The sequence below is a fragment of the Physeter macrocephalus genome, chromosome 13 (assembly GCF_002837175.3).
Source record: "Physeter macrocephalus isolate SW-GA chromosome 13, ASM283717v5, whole genome shotgun sequence".
NCBI classification, from domain to species: domain Eukaryota; kingdom Metazoa; phylum Chordata; class Mammalia; order Artiodactyla; family Physeteridae; genus Physeter; species Physeter macrocephalus.
In genome coordinates this window covers 9488808-9511747 of record NC_041226.1, presented here as the reverse complement: position 1 = coordinate 9511747, position 22940 = coordinate 9488808, and the positions used below count along the sequence as shown (strand labels likewise).

Genomic DNA, 22940 nt, shown 5'->3' with positions numbered 1-22940 from the left:
ATGAAGAGACTAGGGGTAGGATGGGAATAAAACACAGACCTACTAGAGCATGGACTTGAGGATATGGGGAGGGGGAAGGGCAAGCTGTGACGAAGTGAGAGAGTGGCATGGACATATATACACTACTAAACATAGGGTGGATAGCTAGTGGGGAGCGGTCGCATGGCACAGGGAGATCAGCTAGGTGGTTTGTGACCACCTAGAGGGGTGGGATAGGGAGGGTGCGAGGGAGGGAGACGCAAGAGGGAAGAGATATTGGGACATATGTATATGTATAACTGATTCACTTTGTTGTAAAGCAGAAACTAACACACCATTGTAAAGCAATTATACTCCAATAAAGTTGTTAAAAAAAAGATGTATATGTAAATATATATAGAGATAGGTGTGTTGAAATATAGAAACAATCCTCACCCTTGCATTAGCAGACTATCCTTTGAACTGGTATAAACTTTTATTCTGAAAAAATTTGTGTTCAGCCACTAATTCGGAGGATTCCTATTATCTTTCATCTATAAAGTAACAATTTACCTCTGTCATTGTTTTCAATGAACTCTTCATGAAAGTTGTGTTGGCACATTTAAAGGACAAAGTTGGAACTTCACTGAATTTACAAAATAGGTTTATAATTGTTGTTACCTTGTTTTGTGGCAGTTTGCTAACAAATATCTGTACATGTGTCAGAAGTTAGTCTGGGATTTGCTTTCTTTACAACTTGGTAGCAAAGCTGTGGCAAAGAGACATAACCCTTTTCTATCTCTAGAAATTGGTGGCTACTTTTGGCAAAAAAGAGCTTAGTAATTGTGAATGGCTAAAGTGGCATGGGTCCATTCCTAAGATCTATCAGGATGGAACAGAGGCTGGAAGAAACGATATGCACTTAAGGCATGGGCCTAACTATAAAGGTACAGCCAAGTTAACCAGTGTAAATATCACCAGAAAGTGTTGAGAAACCAGGAGAAAATGATCCTATCAATTTTCAGATTATAACAGCCAGGGATGGAAAGGCTAAACATAGTAACATGAACAAAAAACGTGAGAAGAGAAAAATATGGTTTGTTAAGGATGTTTAGAGAAAGAAGATAGGAGGAGACTGGGAAAGTGGGACTCCTCATCTATTTTGTTTCTAATTTCTCCATCAGTGACTGATCTTTGACACATAAACCTGATTAAGATATGACCAAAAAAATTACAAACCAACATCACTTACAAAAACCAATGAAAAAATCCTAAATAAAATATAGTGAACAATCTCCAGTACTACATTAAGAAAAAAATGTATTATAACCAAGTGGGATTTATACCAAGTTTGAAAGTATGGTTCAACATTAGGAAATATTAATATAATTCCTCATATTAATATGTCTAGTTGCTGAAAAACACTTTAACAGAATTCAACGCTCATTCCTAATAAAAATTCCTGAGAAGGGCTTCCCTGGTGGCGCGGTGGTTGAGAGTCCGCCTGCCGATGCAGGGGACGCGGGTTCGTGCCCCGGTCCGGGAAGATCCCACGTGCCGCGGAGCGGCTGGGCCCATGAGCCATGGCCGCTGAGCCTGCGCGTCCGGAGCCTGCGCTCCGCAACAGGAGAGGCCACAACAGTGAGAGGCCCGTGTACCGCAAAAAAACAAAAAACAAAAAAAACAAAAAAAAATTCCTGAGAAAATGGGAAAGGATGGATACTTTCTAATCTGAATATATATGATGCAGGCATACCTTATTTTATTGCACTTCACACAGACACTGTGTTTTTTACAAATTGATGGTTTATAGCAACCTTTCATCTAGCAAGTCTATTGGTGCCATTTTTCCAACAGTGTTTGCTCACTTTGTGTCTCTGTGTCACATTTTGGTAATTCTCACAATAATTCAAACTTTTTTGTAATTATTGTTTTTGTTATGGTGATCTGTAATCAGTGATCTTTGATGTTACTATTGTAACTGTTTCGGGGTGCCCACGAACTGCACCCATATAAGACGACGAACTTAATCGATAAATGTTGTGCCTGTCCTGACCGCTCCACCAACAGGCTGCTCCTCCATCTCCCCCTCTCCTGGGGCCTCCCTATTCCCTGAGACACAACAATATTGAAATTAGGCCAATTAACAACCCTGCATCAGCCTCTAAGTGTTCAAGCGAAAGGAAGAGTCGCACGTCTCTCACTTTAAATCTAAAGCTAGAAATGATTAAGCCTAGTGAGGAAGGCATGTTGAAAGCTGGGAAGGCCAAAAAGAATGTCTCTGTGTATAACAGAGTCACTCTGCTATACAGCAGAGATTGGCACAGCTCTGTAAATCAACTATACTTCAATTTTAAAAACATTTTTTTAATTTTAAAAAAATTTAAAAAAGAAAGCCTGGGGACTTCCCTGGCAGTCCAGTGGTAAAGAATCCACCTTGCAATGCAGGGTACACGGGTTCCATCCCTGGTGAGGGAACTAAGATCCCACATGCCATGGGGCAACTAAGCCTACATGCCACAACTACTGAGCTCACGCACCTCAACTAGAGAGCCTGCATGTCACCAACTACAGAGCCCACGTGCCCTGCAGCCTGCGCACCACAACTAGAGAAGAGAAAACCTGCACACCACAACTAGAGAAAAGCCTGTGCACCACAACGAAAGATCCCGCATGCCTCAACAAAGATATCACACGCCGCAACTAAGACCTGATGCAGCTGAAATTTTAAAAATGAATAAATAAATAATAAATAAATCTTTAAAAAAGAAAGAAGGAAAGCCAGGATAGGCCAAAAGTTAGGCCTCTTGAGACAAGTTAGCCAAGTTGTGAATGCACAGGCAAAGTATGGAAGGAAATTAAAAGTGCTACTCCAGTAAACACACGAATGACAAGAAAGTGAAACATCCTTATTGCTGATATGGAGAAAATTTTAGTGGTCTGGATAGAAGATCAAACGAGTCACAGCATTCCCTTAAGCCAAAGCCTACTCCAGAGCAAGGCCCTAACTCTTCAATTCTCTGAGGGCTGAGAGAGGTGAGGAAGCTGCAGAAGAAAAGTTTGAAGCGAGCAGAGCTTGGTTCAGGTTTAAGGAAAGACGCCGTCTCCGTAACATAAGAGAGCAAGGTGAAGCAGTAAATGCTGATGTGTGAGTTACAGAAAGTTATCTAGACAATCTAGCTAAGATCATTAATGAAGGTGACTACACTAAACAACAGATTTTCAATGTAGATGAAACAGCCTTATACTAGAAGATGCCATCCAGGACTTTCACAGCTAGAGAGCAGAAGTTAATGCCTGGCTTCAAAGCTTCAAAGGACAGGCTAACTTTGTTAGGGACTAATGCAGCTGGTGACTTTAAATTGAAGCCAATGTTCATTTGCCATTCCAAAAATTCTACCCCTTAAGAATTATGCTAAATCGACTCTACCTGTGCTCTATAAATGGAACAAAAAAAAGCCTGAATGACAACACATCTGCTGACAACATGGTTTAATCAATATTTTAAGCCTACTGCTGAGACTTACTGCTCAGAAGAAAAGGTTACTTTGAAAATATTACTGCTCTTTGACAACGCACCTGGTCACCCAAGTGCTCTGATGGAGATGTACACGAGATTGTTTTTGCCTGCTAACACAACATCCATTCTGCATCCCGTGGATGAAGGAGTAATTTTGACTTTCAAGTCTTATTATTTAAGAAATTCATTTTGTAAGGCTACAGCTGCTGTAGACAATGATTACTCTGATGGATCCGAGTAAATGGAAAACCTTCTGGAAAAGATTCATCATTCTATATATCATTCGAACAGTCACGATTCACTGGAAGAGGTCAAAATAACAACATTAACAGGCATTTGGAGGAAGATGATTCCATCCCCTCATGGATGATTTCAAGACTTCAGTGGAGGAAGTAACTGCAGATGTGGTAGAAATAGCAAGGGAACTAAAACTAGAAATGGAGCCTGAAGATGTGACTGAATTGCTACAATCTCTTGATAAAACTTGAAATGATGAGGACTTGCTTCTTATGGATGAGCAAAGAAAGTGATTTCTTGGGATGGAATCTACTCCTGGTGAAGATGTTGTGAAGATTGTTGAAATGACAAAAAGAGATTTAGAATATTACATAAATTTAGTTGATAAAGCAGTGGTAGGGTTTGCGAGGATTGACTCCAATTTTGTAAAAAGTTCTACTATGGGTAAAATGCTATCAAATGATTACAGAAAAATCGTTTGTGAAAGGAAGGGCCAATCCCTGTGGCAAACTTCATTGTTGTCTTACTTTAAGAAATTGCCACAGCAGCTCCAACCTTCAGCAACTATAAACCTGATCAGTCAGCAGCCATCAACAGTGAAACAAGAATCCACTCCACTAGTAAAAAGATTACTACTCACTAAAGGCTCACATGATGGTTAGCATTTTTTAGCAGTAAAGCATTTTTAAAAATAAGGTATGTACATTAGTTTTTAAACATATGCTATTGTGAACAATAGATGGCATTATAGTATAAACATAACTTTTAAAAACTAAATTTATTTTTATTTATTTATTTTTGGCTGTATTGGGTCTTCGTTGCCGCACGCAGGCTTTCTCTAGTTGCAGCGAGTGGGGGCTACTGTTCGTTGCAGTGTGCGGGCTTCTCATTGCAGTGGCTTCTCTTGTTGCGGAGCATGGGCTCTACGTATGTGGGCTTCAGTAGTTGTGGCATGCGGGCTCAGTAGTTGTGGCTCGTGGGCTCTAGAGCACAGACTCAGTAGTTGTGGCGCACAGGCTTAGTTGCTCCATGGCACATGGCACCTTCCCAGACCAGGGCTCGAACACATGTCCCCTGCATTGGCAGGCAGATTCTTTTTTTTCCTGTTAATTAATTAATTAATTAATTAATTAATTAATTTTTGTCTGTGTTGGGTCTTTGTTGCATGTGCAGGCATTCTGTAGTTGTGGCAAGCATGGGCTACTCTTCGCTGGAGTGCAGGGGCTTCTCTTTGTTGTGGAGCGTGTGCTCTAGGCACGTGGGCTTCAGTAGTTGTGCTGCACGGGCTTAGTTGCTCCACAGCATGTGGGATCTTCCTGGACCAGGGCTTAAACCCGTGTCCCCTGAATTGGCAGGTGAATTCTTAACCCCTGCGCCACCAGGGAAGCCCTAAACAGAACTTTTTTATGCAGTGGGAAACCGAAAAATTTGTGTGACTTGCTTTATTGTGATATTCACTTTACTGCAGTGGTCTAGAACCATATCCATAATATCTCCAGTGTAGGCCTATGTGTGTATATATCCTAACATCTAATATGCATATATATATTTATCTAATATGAATATATGGATATATATTAGACTATATATATATTAGAAAATACATATGAGAATATATATTAATGTAAGATATATATGTTAGGACATATATGTATGCGTGTGTGTGTATATATATATATCCTAAAGCCAGAATTTTATTTAATGGAGAAACAACACTAAGACATTTCCACTAAAGTCAGGAAGAAGGCAAGGATTATCACTATCTGCATAACTATATTGTGCTGGAAGTATTAGTCAGTGCAGTTAGGCAAGAGAAATCAATTAAAGGTATAAGAGTTGAAAAAGAAAATGAAAAAAATGACCTCTCTTTGCAGATGACATGATAGTACACTTGTTAAATTCTAGACAATCAATGCTAAAACTAAAACAACAAAATAATTCAGTAAGATAGCAGGATACTAAATTAATATGAAAAACAACAGCCTTAACTTATACAAATAATAACCAGTTAGAAGACCTCATGAAAGAGAAAAATCTCATTGATAATTGTAATAAAAAAGATAAAAATACTTAGAAATAAATTGAACAATAAATGTTCAAAATCTATGTGAAGGAAACTATAAAATATTCCTGACACAAAACTTGATTTGAACAAATTGAAAGATATTTTTTCTCAGTTATGATGTGTCAACATTACCTATATATCAGTTCTCCTTTAAGTTAATTTATGAATATAGTGCAATTCCAGTTTTAAAAATACCGAAAAGTTTTTTGTAGAGCTAGGTAAGTTGATACTAAAGTTTACATGAAAAAACAGAGACTTAAGAATATCTAGGATATTACTAAAAAGAGCTATTTGAGAGGAGGGTGGATAAGCATAGCAAGATACAATTAAAATAGTGTAGTACTGGTATGTGAATAGACAGAAAGACCAATTGAATAAAACAGAAAACCTAGGCTCATGTGTACATTTAATATACTATAAAAGTGATATCGCAAACCACTGGAGCAAAGATGGACTGTTTAATAAACCATGTTGGAGAAAAAAATGGAAATTAATTTCTTATACCATATATACGTATAAACTCCAAATTGATCGGAGATCTAGCAGAAAGTTTGAATGAATTCCTCTTAACCCTGTGTTATGCTTTGTGGCTATGACTTAAAGTCCAGGTGCAATAAAGGAATGATGAGTTTTACCCCCAAAAAAATAAAAATAAAAAACTTTTACATGGAAAAAAACCCCCAAGCACAGTAAAAAAAAAAAAAAAAAAAGACATAAATTAGGAGAAAATATTGCAAGAAATATGCCAGATATAGGGCTAATATCCCTAATATATAAAGATTTTTTTAATTGAGTAAGAAAAAAGATTTAAAAATTCCAATAGAACATAAGCCAAAGACAATCCACAAAAAAGATACAAAAATTGTCCCCACTCAAATTAAGAGAAGTATACATTAAAACTACACCGACATACCATTTCTCATTCATTACATTGGCAACAGTTCAGGTAAATTGACGCTATCATATATTGCTGGTGGGAATGCAAAATGATACAACCTCTGTGGAAGACAATTTGACAATATGTAGTACATATGGATTTACCATTTGACCTAGCAATCCTATCTTTACTCTAAAGATAGACCTCCTAAAACATAAAAACAGAAGGTTATTTATTGTAGCATTATTTATGATTGCACAATATTGGTTGCTACCTAAACATCCAAGCATCAGATTTTAAGTGAATAAACTATGGTACATCCACACCATGGAGTACTATTCAGCTGTAAAAAAAAGAATGAAGAAGATCTCAATAAGTTGATGCAAAGTGATCTCCAGAAGATACTGTTAACTGAAAAAACCAAAATGCAAAACAGCATATGTGGTATGTTCACTTTGGAGGAAGAAAAGAGAAGTAAGAAAACATACATATATCTACTTATTTTTGCAGAAAGAAAGATAGGAAGGATACATCAGAAACAATAAAATTGTATACGTAAAAAAAGGTGGCAGGAAAAAGTGTTCAAGAGATAGGGAAGAGGGACTTCCCTGGTGGCGCAGTGGTTGAGAATCCGCCTTCTAATGCAGGGGACACGGGTTTGATCCCTGGTCTGGGAAGATCCCACATACCGCGGAGCAACTAAGCCTGTGGGCCACAGCTACTGGGCCTGCACTCCAGAGCCTGAGTGCCATGGCTACCGAGCCCGCGCGCCTAGAGTCCGTGCTTCGCAACGAACAGTAGCCCACGCTCGCTGCAACTAGAGAAAGCCTGTGCTGCAACGAAGACCCACTGCAGCCAAACATAAATAAATAAAAAATATATCAATTTAAAAAAAAAGAGAGATAGGGAAGAGAGTGATATTCCTCTGAATATATCTTTTTGTATGGTTTATACTTTGGCAAGTATATTACTCTACATATTCCAAAAGTAAAATGAAATTATCAATAATGGAAGGAAAAATAAACTAAAACTGGAAATAGAAACAAATGAACTCAAGTGTATTTCAAATGGCTAACTTAAAACCACTGAAGAGGGATAGGGTAGGGCGAGAGAAGTAATCCGAGTCATTTTTGCACCTAGTACTTCGATTTTCAACCCTCAGTCTGGGGAAGAAAAACCACCTTTTTAGTAGACTTGCTTATGTAATTATGTGAATGTATAAATTCTGAAACTGTTTTATGGGTAATTACATGAATGTAGCAATTCTGAAACTATTTTATGCAGGATTAGGCAAATAAGTAAATGTGCTGTGAGGAAACAAGGTTCTCACTATTGAAGAAGGCAGACACAAATATGAAATGGGGAAGGCAACAAAGAACACTGTGGAATTCGATTGGAATTGTAAGTATCAACATTCATGATTTCTTAAATGAAAAAAAAAAATCTATTCCCCTCTCCCTCACCTCTGTCTACTGAGATGACCCGAAAGTAATAATACCCCAGTATCAATAAGCACTCTTAGTGCCAAGGTCTTAGCTTCTAACTACCATTCTCCAAGAGAAAAACAAAAGATACCAAGACTTTGGGAGAAATTGTTGATTCTAGGGTAGGAGTAATGAATGTATAGGACAAGTCTGGAAAATCTTGTTGTGCCACAAGATAAGGAAGTGCTCAATGTGTAGGTCAAAAGGAGCCAACCTGAAGCTGGCCAAATCTCAGATAATTTGAGCATCAACATAAATAAGGGTGGGAGAGAAGAGGCAAATCTCCCATGCAGAAGAATTCCAAACAAATTATGTAAATACCCTAATGAAGGGAGAGCACTCCAGAAATGTGTGCTGGGCACAGTGACTTCCTTCCAAGGAGTACAAAATGGAAGGGGGTGGGGAGAGTAACTTTACAGTGGAAAAACCTGATAAACACGACTTTAATGATCAAGTGCAACATAAACAATCATAAATTATGTTGGTAGTATGTACACTTGTTACAGTGTGATGAAAATGACACTTTACCTCTGCAGTCTTCCCCTCAAAAACCCATAACCCCAGTCTAATCATGAGAAAAGCATATATAAATTCCAACAGAAGAGCATCCCACATGGTACCTGACCAGTTTTCCTCAAATTGCCAAAGTCATCAAAACCAAGTAGAGTCTGAGGAACTATCACAGCCAAGAGGAGCCTAAGGAGAAATGACAACTCCATATAATATTGTATCCTGGATGGAATCCTGGAACAGAAAAGACATTAGGTAAAAAGTAAGGAAATCTGAAAAACTATGGACTGTACATAATATTACTGTATCAATATTGGTTCATTAATTGTAACAATGTACCATAATACTATAAGAGGTTAATAATAGGGGAAACTGTATGTGGGGTGAGGGGGATACATGGGAACTCTGTACTATCTACTCAATTTTTCTCTGAACCTAAAACAGTCCTAAAAATAGTCTATTAAAAAACAAACAAATAAATAAATAAGAATAGCAATGGATTATAATGTCTTGAACAAAAAAGAATTCATAAATTCATACTGATAGTAAGTAAGTAAGGAGGGCTTTATAGTAGCATCAGTACTAATAAATGGGGAGGGCTTGAAGGAGTTAGGGGGAAAAAATCAACATTGTAACTATCATTGCAAAGATCAGTTGCATAAGAATCATCAGTGGAGGCAAAACCTTAGAGTTTGATTAGGAACAAGACATTTGCTTGGTCTCAAAGTATCTTTTCACAGATAGCTTATGAGTTGCAAGGGGGAAAACTAACAGCAGAGAAACTGGACAACACCTTGATCTGGTGATAAAAATTAATATCACCTTATAATGGACAGACAGACATCCTGTGCCCCCGGATGTCATATCCCGAGGAAGGACACAGTTTCACTTATGTGGTTGTTTCCACCGATGATGCATAATTTTAATCTAATCACGAGGAAAGATCAAATAAAGGTCGATGAGAGAAATTGTATTTGAGGACGAGTCTTTCACTGTAAGGGGATGGATTGCTTTTGGTGAGCTCTCTTGGTCGTAAGGCTGTTAAGTAATCAAATGTGAATATTCCAGACTGTGGTTTCAACTATTATATTTATAAATTAAAACGCTATCGCAACGGGTTTATTTAAATACGTATGAAGAGATTAGCAGTTTCCCTTTCAGGGACAGGAAAGAACGCATGTGAAGGAGCGGGTCTAGAGAGTGAGAAGGTGGTGGAAAGAGGGCAGGGACCCTGAACTGAGGATTGCCAGTTGTTCGGTTTGTAGTTATTTCTCATTTAACAAACACTTACGAAGCACTTATTTTTACCAAGCGCTGTTCTATAGAAGCGCTTTTCACAAACCGACTTTTTTAATGGGAAAGCTCAGTAAATGGTCTTTACTTCCCTAAACAAAAGACAGCTGTGACAAGAAGTTATTTTTCTCATAAGTACTTTTCTCTGTTATCGAGGCTCTGCTGCAGCGATTCTCTTCTGCGATAGAAAAACCTGAGCCTGCAATTCCTGACTGGCATTTCATAGAAACGTCTGCAACCCTAGTTGACGAGACCAAATGTTAACTCCCCTTTAAAAAGACTTCGTCTCCAAAAAAGCCTTAAAAACATGCACTGAGACCAGTTTATGTCTCTATTTGCGGAGCCAGGCACTCACAGTCTCTCTTCCTTCAGGGGTGGCCCTAAAGAGCAGGTCGCGACTTTTCTTAGCCGAAGTTGCTATTTCTAAACAACCTCCCGGCGCCAACCTAAGAACTATTTCCGGTCTACGTTTGTGGCCCTTAGCTCGTGTGTCAAGCAATGGATTCTGGGAGAGTCTGAAGTTTCCAGGCCGGGTGTGAACGCCGGACTTCAATTCCCACAGTGCCTGGCGAGAACCTGTAATTCCTGCCGGGGCAACCGTGAGGTGGCCGCCATCTTGCGTACGGAGGGCAGGCTTGTTGCTCCGCTCCTGAGGGCAGGGCGTTTAGTCCCTCCCGGTCTCTGCTTTGGGCCGTGTCGCCGTGCTTCTTTCACTTTCTTTATTGAGAGGTAAAGGTCAATGCAGAACTGTGGTGTAAGGTGAGTAGACATCCCATTTTCGGCGAGGTGGGGTTGTGGTGTTGACGTTTTCCGGTTTCTACCTTCTTCCATTAGCGACTTGGGTTCTCCCCTGCCCTTGCCTGAATCTTTTGTTTTAGCCGTAAACGTAGAAGCCGGGAGTAAACCTTTCGGCCTCGGAGCTCTTTGGAATTCCTAGACAGAACCTGAACGTGTCTCCGTTGGGGTAGAGAAATTGGGTGACGCGCTTTTGCCCGGGCTGCCCTCTTTGGAGGTCAGGAGGCCTTAGGGTTCAGGTCGTGTATAGGCCTCTCTTTCTTAATGCAACCTCCTTTCTCTTCCTTGGGACTTTTCTGCCGTTTCTAATGAGGAAATGAGAAGGTGAGAGGTGGCCTGGGACGGGGCTGTTTCCGGGAGGACGGCGTTCTCTACAGGTGTATCTTCCTTTAGCCTCTCTAGGGCCTGCCTGTGTCATTCTGGTTCGTCGCTTTGCCCTTTCCTATGTTCGAGAAGGGGAGACCAGAGAGCGGGCGGAATGACCTATTGACTAACACAGGCTTTTGAATTGTACTCTTGAGGATCCCCCAAAAAATTTCAAGGGAAGCAGAATTTATCTTCGAGATAGACAAACCATCTGGAAAAGATGAGGGCTTTGGTTTGGGGAGTTGCCAGGTTTATTTTTTAAACATAATAAAACATTTCCGTCATTCGAAGTACAACTGAAGTTATTATTTTTTTCTTTAAAATTAACGTAATACACCCACTTGGAAACCACTTTTACACTACTCGTAAGAGTAGGGCCCATAAAGACTGACATTGCAGTTAATTTGACGTTTGATTGCTAATGAGGTGTGGTTGTCTGAGGTTTGCTAAGGACCTAGTGATTTTAAACAGGAAGACGTTGATGATGCAATTTATCACAACCAGTTTGGATATGTGTCACTTTGGTTGGCAGACTTACTCTCCCTTTTATTTTTAAAATTTTTTTTTTTATTATAAATTTATTTATTTACGTTTGGCCGCGTTGGGTCTTTGTTGCTGCTCTAGGGCTTTCTGTAGTTGTGGTGAGCGGGGGCTACTCTTCGTTGCGCCGCGCGGGCTTCTCATTGCGGTGGCTTCTCTTGTTGCGGAGAACGGGCTCTAGGCGCGCGGGCTTCAGTAGTTGTGGCGCAGGGGCTTCGTTGCTCCGCGGCATGTGGGATCTTCCCAGACCAGGGCTCGAACCCGTGTCCCCTGCATTGGCAGGTGGATTCTTAACCACCGCGCCACCAGGGAAGTCCTTACTCTCTCTTTTAATACACAATTGTATGTCTATATCATCAAAATATATATTACTGGTTCAGCTTAATGAGCTTGCTTAAATTCTTGCTTATGTCCTCTAAATTCAGAAATACATCATTTAGATTAAAGATGAGATATATCTTTTTTTAAAAAAGGATGTTTGTTTACCTTCAGTGAGACCCCTCCTTTAAATCATAATGTCATAACAATAGTAAGTGGCTATAAAGTTACAATTTTATAAATTTTGCATTTTGGGAAAATGTTATTAAATGCTTATATCAAATTAAGTTTATTTCCTGTTGTTTCTGAGGAAACTTTTGTTTAGATTTTTTTAAATATTAGCTGTTAATTCTGTGATTTATTTGCTCCTCAGATGCCTTATGGTGAAATTGAAGCTAAATCCATGGGACATGGGGAAGATCTAATAAGTGAACCATGCTACAAGAAATTGAAGTCTGCTGAAGAGGCATATGTTTTCCCCCATCATGGTAATGCTAATTTTCACAGAAAGCAAGAGAAAACTGGAAATGATTGGGTCCCTGTGACCATCAGTGATGTCAGAAGACATAGTTATCCTCAGGAGGACAAAACCAAAACTACAAATTTGCTGAAACCTGTGCATGATGAGATGCTTGGTAATAGACCAGATGCTATTAATTCTGTTGATTCACAAGTTTTACAGGATACACATCCTCCATTGGTATCCACAGATGATGAGATATATAGCACAAGTAAAGCATTTATAGGACCCATTTACAAACCCCCTGAGAAAAAGAAATGTAATGAAAGGAGGAATCAAGCAGACACTGTCAGTGGTATAGATGGGAAAGGAGAACGAGAAGAGAAACAGAAATTTAATTCTAAAAAATCAGAGATTGACAATGAATTATTCCAGTTTTACAAAGAAATTGAAGAGCTTGAAAATCAAAAAGGTGATTCAGAAAGCAGTTGTAAGGAACCTGAACCCTCTGAGGAACAACTCATTCCATATTATCAGGGCCATAATAATCTGTTAAAATCTGAAGAAGAAAAGAAAAGAGATCTTACCAGTGCCCTTCAGTCATATTGGGGTTATCAGCAGTGCGTGGGGAATGAGCCAGGTAAATATCCTTGTAATCGACAAGTAATACCTACCTTTTGTGACAATTCATTTGCTTCCTTCAGGCCTGGGTGGCAATCAATGCATTCTTTTATAGTACCACAAGACCCTCATCTTCCCAGTTTTAACTATCACTTAAATATTCAAAGATTCAACATTCCACCAAATCCATCATCAAATATTTTCCATGCCCAAGATGGCTTTCAGATGCAAAATGGATATTATGTAAATAGTTGTCATGTTAACTGGAATTGTTTGACTTTTGATCAGAACAATGGATATACTGACTGTAGTGACATTACCAGTAGTGACCATCCCTCTAGAAATGGCTACACTGTGCAAGATGAATATGCGAATAATGGTTTCTGTGAAACCAGTGAAGGATGCTGGAAAGATCCTTCTGTGGACAAGCATAATGGAACTGACAGGTTTATGAACGAGCATTTTCAAGAGGAAAAGTTAAATAAATTGCAGAAGTTACTTATTCTTTTAAGAGGTTTGCCTGGTTCTGGGAAAACAACATTGTCTCGGTAAGTAAAGGATACCAAGTGAATACTTGGTAATTTATTACTTAAAAATCATAAATGATAGTTGTAATCAGTGGCAAATGCTTTTATGTTTCTAGTAAAAAAATCTTTAATTTGTTATACTTGAGAATGGCATCTGATGGTAAATATTTTAAAAGATGTTTTCTGATAGAGGAAAGGAGAATTGGCGTATATATTTATGTTAAAATTCTAAGGGCTTTAAATATAGTTTCACCATGTAAAATTAGGACGGTGATGAAAGCAAATGCTATTTGAGAACTGTGCTGGCCTTCCCTTTTAAGTCAGCTATTCAGGAGGAGTTGAATTCATGGGTAGAAGACTTGGGCGTTGACTGAGGTATTTCACTTTGTGACCTTGGACAGGTTTCGCTATTAATAAAATGAGTAATACTTATTTTTCTGGAATTATTGTGAGAAGCAAATGAGATAACCCAAGGGAGGGAATTTTGAGTGTGTCTTAAGAACTGTGCTGTGTTCATACCATTATTGACAGAGAGAACCTTTTTTTGGTTTCTTTAAGGAGTTTGAAACGAGCAATATCTGAATTAATGGAGTTAGAACTGATGATGTTTTATCGTGTGCCGAAATGTTTAAAATTCCTGTTTTTGTTTACATTTTAAAAACAGAATATTGATGCCTTCCAGTACATTTGTGCAGTTGTGAAAAATACCACAAAGAAAAACAATACAAATTCTTTGTAGTTTATGTAGGATGATTCAAGATTTATGCTACATAAGGAGAAAAAATTTATTTGATGTCTTTGGGTGAGGATAAAAAAGTTCAAGGAAAAAAAAAACAAAGTCCAAGGAACCATTTTGTGAATGTTTTATATTTATTTGCAAGACACTCTGAACCACCTAAACAAAATCTCTTCAGAAGCAGGAAATTGGAGAAAGATTAAATTATGATGCAGACATTTCAAGCTAGATTGTAAGCTGTGATTTTGTAAATGAATTTGAATTTAAGTCTATGTATTTTGATTCCTTTGCATTGAAGATTTTGTAGAGAAAATGAAATTTCAGTGCTTCTTTAGAAAGAACAGAAATTGGGCATTCTTGTAGATTTAGAATATAATATCAGAGAAAAGAAAAGTTGAAATTTAGAAATTGGATGAAGAGATCTCCTAGTGAGGGCTTCTGGTACAGAATAAATGTAAGAAAGAATGATTAGGTTTGGAACAACATATTGGAGTATGTTGAAACTGAAAGTGAATAAAGTGTGGTGGTAATTCAGTAAAATTTCAAGGAGACAATTGTAGTGTGAGGTGACAAGTGATTATATATAATATGTATATTTCTTTACTTGAGGAATTAGGTATAATAAGAATGGAAGTTATAGTCACAACTACCATTTATGTTATCATTTACAACTTAGTACTTCCATATGTAACAGTGTTGTGAGATGAATTATAGTCTTTTCATTTTTTAGAAGGAGTACAGGCTAATAAAAAGAATGAGTTCAGGTTAAAGGACTTGGGAGAAGTTACAGAAACTGCTAAGAGATCAAACTGGGGATGCAAATGGTAATGTTTCTTATCTAATCCTTCACTTTAATATCTACCACATGTGTAGCCCTATACCTGACTCCTGACTTTGAGTAGCTTGGTTAAAGAAGCAGGAGTCTCTCTTTAGGTTAGTACTTTTTTTGAATGAAGTAGAAATGGTTGTTTGGGATTGGTTATAAAGCCACATATTCTCTAGTGAGGAATGGTTTCATGTAGGATTTAGCTTTCCAAATGAGCTTTGAAAAAAGAAATAAAGATTTGGAGGATCAGAGTTGAACTGATTTAGGGCATTAAAAGATAATGTTAAAAGATAACGTTGTTTAGTATTGCTATGTGGTAATGAGTTATAGGGGGTTAGATAAATTTCAGATTCTTTGGGGATAGTATTTAAGTCCCTTTCTTCCTTAATTTAGTCCTTACCTATCTTCATATCCTTCTGCGCTTGGACTGGTACCCTGCCGTCCATTGCAGGAGACATAATACTTGTCCGTTCATTGTTCTCAGGATTCTACTTATTCAGAGGTTCTCTTAAATGCCTCCACTTTTGAGGTTTTGGTTTCTTATCTCACCCCTCAGTAATCCTCCTTCTGAACTCATGTAGGATTTGCCTTTACCACTCTTTGCATGTAGCATAAGCCACACAAGACAGCATTATTTTTTTTATTTATTGATAGCTGGACCACGGGGGTATGCAAGGCCACTCAGTACATCAGGAGGTAAAGGGTTCATGAAGTGTCAGTTTTACTCAGAATTATTTGGGAAAATCACTTCAATTTTTTTAAAATTTATTTATTTTTGTCTGCTTTGGGGCTTCGTTGCTGCACGTGGGCTTTTCTCTAGTTGGCGTCGAGTGGGGGCTACTCTTCGTTGCGGTGTGCGGGCTTCTCATTGTCGTGGCTTCTCTGGTTGCAGAGCATGGGCTCTAGGCACGTGGGTTTCAGTAGTTGTGGCACGCGGGCTCAGTAGTTCTGGCTCGCGGGCTCTAGAGCACAGGCTCAGTAGTTCTGGTGCATGGGCTTAGCTGCTCTGTGGCATGTGGGATATTCCCGGACCAGGGCTTGAACCCGTGTCTCCTGCATTGGCAGGCAGATTCTTAACCACTGCACCACCAGGGAAGCCAATCACTTCTATTTTTAAATGTACATGATATATTACAAAAATATATGTGGTTCTTAGAAATTAAAAAAATAAAATATGACAGTTAACTCTGTAGTAGACCATTTGGGGGAATAGGGTTCTCAAAATGAGGTTTAAAGAATACGATTCACTTGTTCTTACTTAAGTGAAAGTTATAAGCACAGAGTGCATTAGTTTTCTATGGCTGTGTAACAAATTACCCTAAAGCTGAGTTGTTAAAGCAACAAACATTTATTGTCTCATACTTTCTGAAGGACAGGAATCTGGGTGCCTCTGGTTCAAGGTCTCTAACAATGCTATGATCAGGATGTTGGCTAGGGCTGTGTTTTGGACTGAAAGCTTGTCTTGGGGAGGATCTGCATGGAGTATCTCTCACAAGTCTTGTTGACAAGACTCAGTTCCTTGTGAGCTGTTGGATTGAAGGCCTCAGTTCCTTGCTGTCTGTAGGCTGGAGAGTCCCTTCAGTTCTTTGCTACTTGGACCTCTCCCCATTCACAATGTGAAGAGAGAAAGTGAGCCACTTCCTGCCCCCCCATAATCTAATCTTGGAAATGAAATTCCATATCCTGTTAGTTGGAAGCTAGTTTTTGACTCAAACCCACACTGGAGAGGGGATTATATAAGGGTGTGAATTCCAGGAGGCAGGGATCTTGTAAGCCATTGGTTTTGGCTCTCCCACCACTATTTATGTAATTCTGGTGGCCTGATTTCTGAAATTATTTTCTTTTCTGGATTTGTTTAATACCATATTGGCAAGGTTGTTGTGAGTATTCGATGCGGTCATAGATGTATATATATAAGATGCTTGGCACATACTAGGTCCTCAAAAAAGATAGCGATTATGAAAAAATCAAGTGGCAAGTGGGACCACATCTGAATTTTTTATTAGATACTTGATTTTTCAAAGTTGTAAATTTTGATGTTCTGAGAATCAATTTTAGTACCTGTCTTAACTTGTGAGGGTTCTGATAGAATCTGACTTTAAGAATTTTGAAAATACTAATATTTTTATTTATTATTATTATTATTTTTTTTTGTGGTATGCGGGCCTCCCCCTGCTGCGGCCTCTCCCGTTGCGGAGCACAGGCTCCGGACGCGCAGGCTCAGCGGCCATGGCTCACGGGCCCAGCCGCTCCGCGGCATGTGGGATCCTCCCAGACCGGGGCGCGAACCCGGTTCCCCTGTATCGGCAGGCGGACGCGCAACTGCTGCGCCACCAGGGAAGCCCCGAAAATACTAATATTTTTAAATAATTTATTTTTGGTTCAGATGGTTGGTATGACATCAGATATATCTAGATTGATACAAGTATTTTGGAGATAATGCAGGGCATTTTGAAAAGATGTGTGAGCAGTCTGGGAGGAAAAAATCTCTCCAAGCTAAAATTACTTGCTTTAATTATGATTTATATATTTAAGATATTCTTCATTGAGATTTTCTCATGTTTGATGTTGACTTGGTTTAATGATGAAAATTGATTTACTCTCCCTTCCCTCCCCACTTTTTTTTTTATTTGGAAGAGGTTAAACATTTGTTGGATACAAAAGCTCCTGTGCTCTTGTAGTATGTTATTGTTAACATCTGACAGATCACCTAATAAAGTAATAGAACAGGAGAAAAAAGAAAAGAAACATAAGGTATTTAGGAAAGATGGTATCAGGTTTCTGGTATTGTTGAGTGTAACTAGGTGTCATATGGTTGATGATGATCAAGATCTTTTTAGGTGATTGAGCTTTGGTTTGGAATACTAATATTATGGCATTTTTATATTCTGGGTTATCTCTAACAAGCAAATAAGATGCCAAATGTGTTAGATGGTATATTTTGGGAAAATTATGGCTGCTTAAAAAAGAAATCCAACTCCAGCCTCCCAAACAAGCAAACAAATAATTTAAACCATTTACTTTAATTTGGTTTGTTTGAAGTAATTTGAACTATAATTCTGAGTGAAAATGTATATTAAATTTTTAAACTTTTTTATGTGTGATTTTATTTTTATTGTAAAATATATACAATTTTATTATAACCTGAGGAAAGGAGAGATGTTTGTTTTCTTAATAGTTGAAATCCTTCCTATTACTTTTTATTAGGAAGTATTCTTGAATCATCCCAGGACAGTATCATCCCTTCTACCACCTTCTACTCCCTTCCCCCTCTCAAAAAGAAATTATATTGGGCTGGCCAAAAAGTTCGTTCGGGTTTTTGCATAACGTCTTACAACATCTTATGGAAAAACCCCAACGAACTTTTTGGCCAGCCCCAACAGAATGATATCCAATTGCCTAATGGTTGAGGGAGGGGAGATAAATAACAAAATATTTTTGTTATTGTTGGATCCAAATTATTCTTACTGTCTTTTCCCTTTTCTCAGCACACCTCCAATCTCTTTCATGAGTCACTGCTTATGGGAACTCTCTGACACTCTGAACACTTGTCATTCTCTCTGTGCTTAGAAATTAAAGATCGTATCATATTGTGAGAACAAAGCTTGATTACCACTGACTTGTTCTGAGAGTCTATTCTTTAGCGTTTAGTAATTAATTTCATTTAGTAATTTAATCTCTTAAAAATTTTAAATTTGATTTTACTCTGGAGAATCATAGGTTGTTTCACAGCATTAAACCTCCAGTTCCACTTTCAGGTCATAGATGTTTGTGCTTCATAGGAATGAGTTTATCAAAGCTGTCTTCAGTCAAATATAGTTTTCCTCAGGTAAATTGCTTGCTTAGGCTTACTTGTCTTTTAGGTTACCTGTTGCAATAAATTTAGGCAATTTTAGACACCAAATACAAATCCACTAAAGTTAAATCATGGGTAATAGTTGACATCATTTTGGGATTGAAGAGTGTTTTTAAAAGTTGCAATACAAAAGCCACTTTAAAAAGTTTTTATTACCGGCTGTTACTATGTAGATTTAAGTGTGAAGTGATGTTTGAAATCTGAAAGCTTTTTTAAGGTTCAGCTCCTGTGCTAGTCTATCTGCAATATACTTATAAGTATGCACCAGAAATTCATTTAATAACTTTTCCTTTGTGGCTTATTTCTGACAGTTACAGATTTTATATTGTAAATGGCACCTTTATGATTTCTTTTATTAACAGAATTCTGCTTGGTCAGAGTCGTGATGGCATTGTGTTCAGCACTGATGACTATTTTCACCATCAAGATGGGTACAGGTATAATGTTAATCAACTTGGTGATGCCCATGACTGGAACCAGAACAGAGGTTTGTTTTGGGCCAAGTCTCCCGGGATAGAATATTTGACTAGGAGTCAGAATACCTGAATTTTTATTCTCAACTTTTTACTTTTACCAGCTAGATGACTTTGACAAGCCATTGAAGAGCTTTGAGACCCAGTTTTTCATCTATTAGAAGCAGTGATAATTATACTTGCCCTACTTGATTGAGGTTGTGAAAATCAGAGAATGTGGTTAGAATATTTTTTAAACGGTAAATAGTGTACATAAGCTGGTACAATAGTGGTATAGGATATTTTGATAGACTTTATTGTATACCTCATGAAAAAATTCAGAAAACTCTTGATACTTTTGTTACATATTCCCAAAAGTTATTTCCTTGAGTAATGCTAATGTTTTCTAAGGCTTAATATTAATGCCCATGAATATTTAAAGTTTTTTTCATTGATGTCACTCTACAAAAAATTTACTTAATATATTTTTTAGAGGTACATGGGTCACTTTCTTTTCATTTTGGAATAGTAGTAGTAGTTCTTTCTTAACCTTGGCTGCACATTTGAATCACTTGGGGACCTTTTAAAAAAACTTATGCCTGAGTCTTAGCCTCAGAGATTCTGGTTTAGTTGATTTGGAATGGATCTAAACATCGGTATTTTTTTGAAAGTTATCCATATATTCTAATGTTGCAGTCAGGATTGAAAACTGTTGATCTAGAACTATGTAAGTACATGCTTATATTATAATCTAATTTCTTTTTTAAAAGAAATTTAAAATGCATTGATGATGAAACATTATTTAAACCTAGAGTAGAGAGATTATATTGAAGCCCACACACCCATCACTCAGAATTATCACTTATCAAGATATTGCTATATTTGCTTCAGCCCTTTTGCTTTCACTCCCCCCTCCTTTTTTAATTTGCTGAAATAATTTTTAAAGCAAATTCTAGACATCATACTTCATACATTTCAAGTAAATCTTCTTAATTGTAGTGCCATTATCACACCTAAAAAACAAAACAAAACCCAATTTCTTGACATCATGTAATATAGTCTGTAATCAGATTTCCCCTATTGTCTTAAATATTTCTTTACAGTTGTTTTAATCAGGATCTAAACAAGGTCTGTAGTACATTTGGCTTTATGATTCTTTTAATTAAGTTAATCTATAGCAGTTTTCCCTCTTTTTGCCCTCGTACCATTAACTTATTGCAGAAACTTGGTTGGTGGTTCTGTAGAGTGTCCCATAGCCTATAGTTGTCGGTTTGCTTCCGTGTGGTAATCATTTAACTTGTAGGATTTATTAGGTACAACCTTTTTTTTTTTTTTTTTTTTTTGGTAATTAAATGGTTGTCCCATTTTTAGTGATGGTAAGATCAGTAGCTTCAAAGGGACAGCCTAATCCCTGTTTTATTCAACAATGAATTGTTTCCTTAATCAGTTATTTCATTAAAGGTTGCAAAATGGTGATTTTCTAGGACTTTCATTCCTTCTGTGTTTAGTAGCTAGAATTCTTCTGTAATGAAGAACTTCCTCTTGCCTAGAACTAGCAACTAAGGTTACCCTAAAGTACAGTATATACAGGAAAAACAGGATAAATGCTTTTCTGTTTTAATTGTCAATTTTCAGAGTAAGGAATTTCATTGAGGATGTTTTTGAGTAAAAAGTTTAAATGTCAGATAAGTTTGATTATAAGATTATTTCCTAGTATTGGTTCTAGGATTTCTCCAAATATATTAGAGAGTAGCATAAATTTAAAGAGAATAGTATAATATTTTAAAATATTAATTCTTTTTGATTTTTTAAAATGTTGCAGCTTTACTGCCCAAATCAAATAATGATGATGTTACAGTTCCAAAAAATGCTTGGAGTTATTGGCCCAGAGTTAAGGGGAGTAGAAGTAGGTCATTAAGTGGAATGAGCCAGTATACCTTTGGTGAACTGGGAAGTTTGTTTCTGTGAAACATTTTTTTCTTTTTGCAATACTAGTTTAGAATATTTCATTAAAATGTTCGTGCCATGTGAATTCTACTTGCTGAACATATTGGATAAACTACTGGTTTTATTAGTATAATAAATAGGGGCTTTTTCAAGGTAATTTTTAACCTTTTTCAAAGCAATGATAACTAGCAGTCATTAGACATTTTGAAAATTATGAGCATTACATTTAATTTAGGGCAGAATTTCTCTTTTCTACAAACATTTATTGAATACTTTTAAGTGCCGGGCATTATTTTGGGAATATGTATCTGCCTCATGTTTATTAGAAGAATCTAAATTGATCTTTAACCGCTTATAAGTTAAAAATATCTCCAAGGTGTCATTATCTTCTTTCTTAGAGTATGGTGGTTAATTTGTTTAAGAAAATGACTCTCTATTTGAGTAGTCAAACATTGTTTACTTAGGCGTTTTATTCTCCTGGAGTGTACTGGAATGTGGTATTGGGTGATGATTATTCATGGAAAGAGAATAATCTCCCCATTCCTGCAAATCAGAGATTTATTTGGTTAATAAGCTCCTTTTGTAGAACATAACTCCTTGGAGGTGTAAGCCTGTCAGAGATTAGGAAAATTAATCCTTTTTTTAAAAACTGAAAGTTTTGATCATTGTTTGGGGATGGAGCAGTGGGAGTTGATAGCATCTTGGTATCCTATTTATGACTTAGATTCTAAATTTAGTATTTAGAGACATCTTCTCCGAAATAGATATTCCACCATAGTCATTACTACTTAACCTTTAGAATTCTGTCTGCCCTTCGACATCTATATAAGTGTTTTCATTGTGTAGAACTTAGTGGTTTGAATTCTAAATCCCAGCAATATTTACATATCATTGCATTTTGCCTTAGCCTTTTAAATTTTATAGTGGGTTCTTAATTATCTTGCCTGTTTACACTTAAGAGGTACACACATTCCTGTCATTATGAGTGGCTTACTGTGGCAGTAATTCTCATCTTATGTGGGAAGAGATGGCATAGGGAGAGGGAGATATAGGTTGGAACAGTTCCATTCTAGCTCAACTCCGAATTTCAGAGTCATAGTCCTAAGAAATATCCAGTCAGTTGAACTATGGTATTTAGCTACTTGGTATATAAGTAATGATAAATCCATAGCACTTTTTTTTTAAACTTAAGTCTGTCTTACTTCAAAAGCATTATTTGTAATTATAGAACATTGGAAAATAAAGATAAGCATAAAATGCATATATTCCCACCACCTATAGAAGACAACTTTTGGTGTCTTAGTAACTCTTCTCACATCTTTATATTTTGACCAAAATAATATCAGACTTACATGTTATCTTATAAAATGCCATTTTCTTTTAACAGTCTCCATCTTCCCATGTCAATAAATGTTTTCCTCTTTTCATACTCAGACCATATTCAAATGTAACTTGTTCCTACTTTTTCTGTAAATGAAAGCTCTAGACTGAAGTCTTTATTAGCTGTTAAGTTCAACAAAATATTTACCCCAAAATGTCCTTTACCGCTAGT

The 22940-nt window shown here is 37.2% G+C and overlaps 2 protein-coding genes across 7 annotated transcripts in view; one reads left to right on the top strand and one right to left on the bottom strand.

Annotated features, from left to right (window-relative positions):
• PDS5B (PDS5 cohesin associated factor B) overlaps positions 1-10383 on the bottom strand; it is a 228564-nt gene extending 218181 nt beyond the window's left edge. Inside the window, exons 1-2 of the mRNA XM_007105442.3 lie at positions 10300-10383; positions 8762-8885 (exon numbers count right to left, since the gene is read on the bottom strand). The gene's annotated coding sequence lies outside the window, so the exon portion shown is untranslated. The remainder of the gene's footprint in view (positions 1-8761; positions 8886-10299) is intronic.
• Positions 10384-10539: 156 nt separating this feature from the next.
• Positions 10540-22940, top strand: part of N4BP2L2 (NEDD4 binding protein 2 like 2) — a 75777-nt gene continuing 63376 nt past the window's right edge. For 5 of the 6 annotated variants that reach the window (XR_008618945.1, XR_008618944.1, XM_028497496.2 and 2 more), the window contains exons 1-3: positions 10540-10703; positions 12337-13592; positions 19352-19476. Coding sequence is in view for 4 of the 6 variants with exons in the window: in XM_028497496.2 (XP_028353297.1) it covers positions 12337-13592; positions 19352-19476 (1381 nt within the window). In the remaining 2 variants the exon portion in view is untranslated. Of the gene's footprint in view, positions 10704-10881; positions 11064-12336; positions 13593-19351; positions 19477-22940 lie in introns of those variants that run through there. The other variant, XM_028497492.2, reaches the window with a different exon arrangement.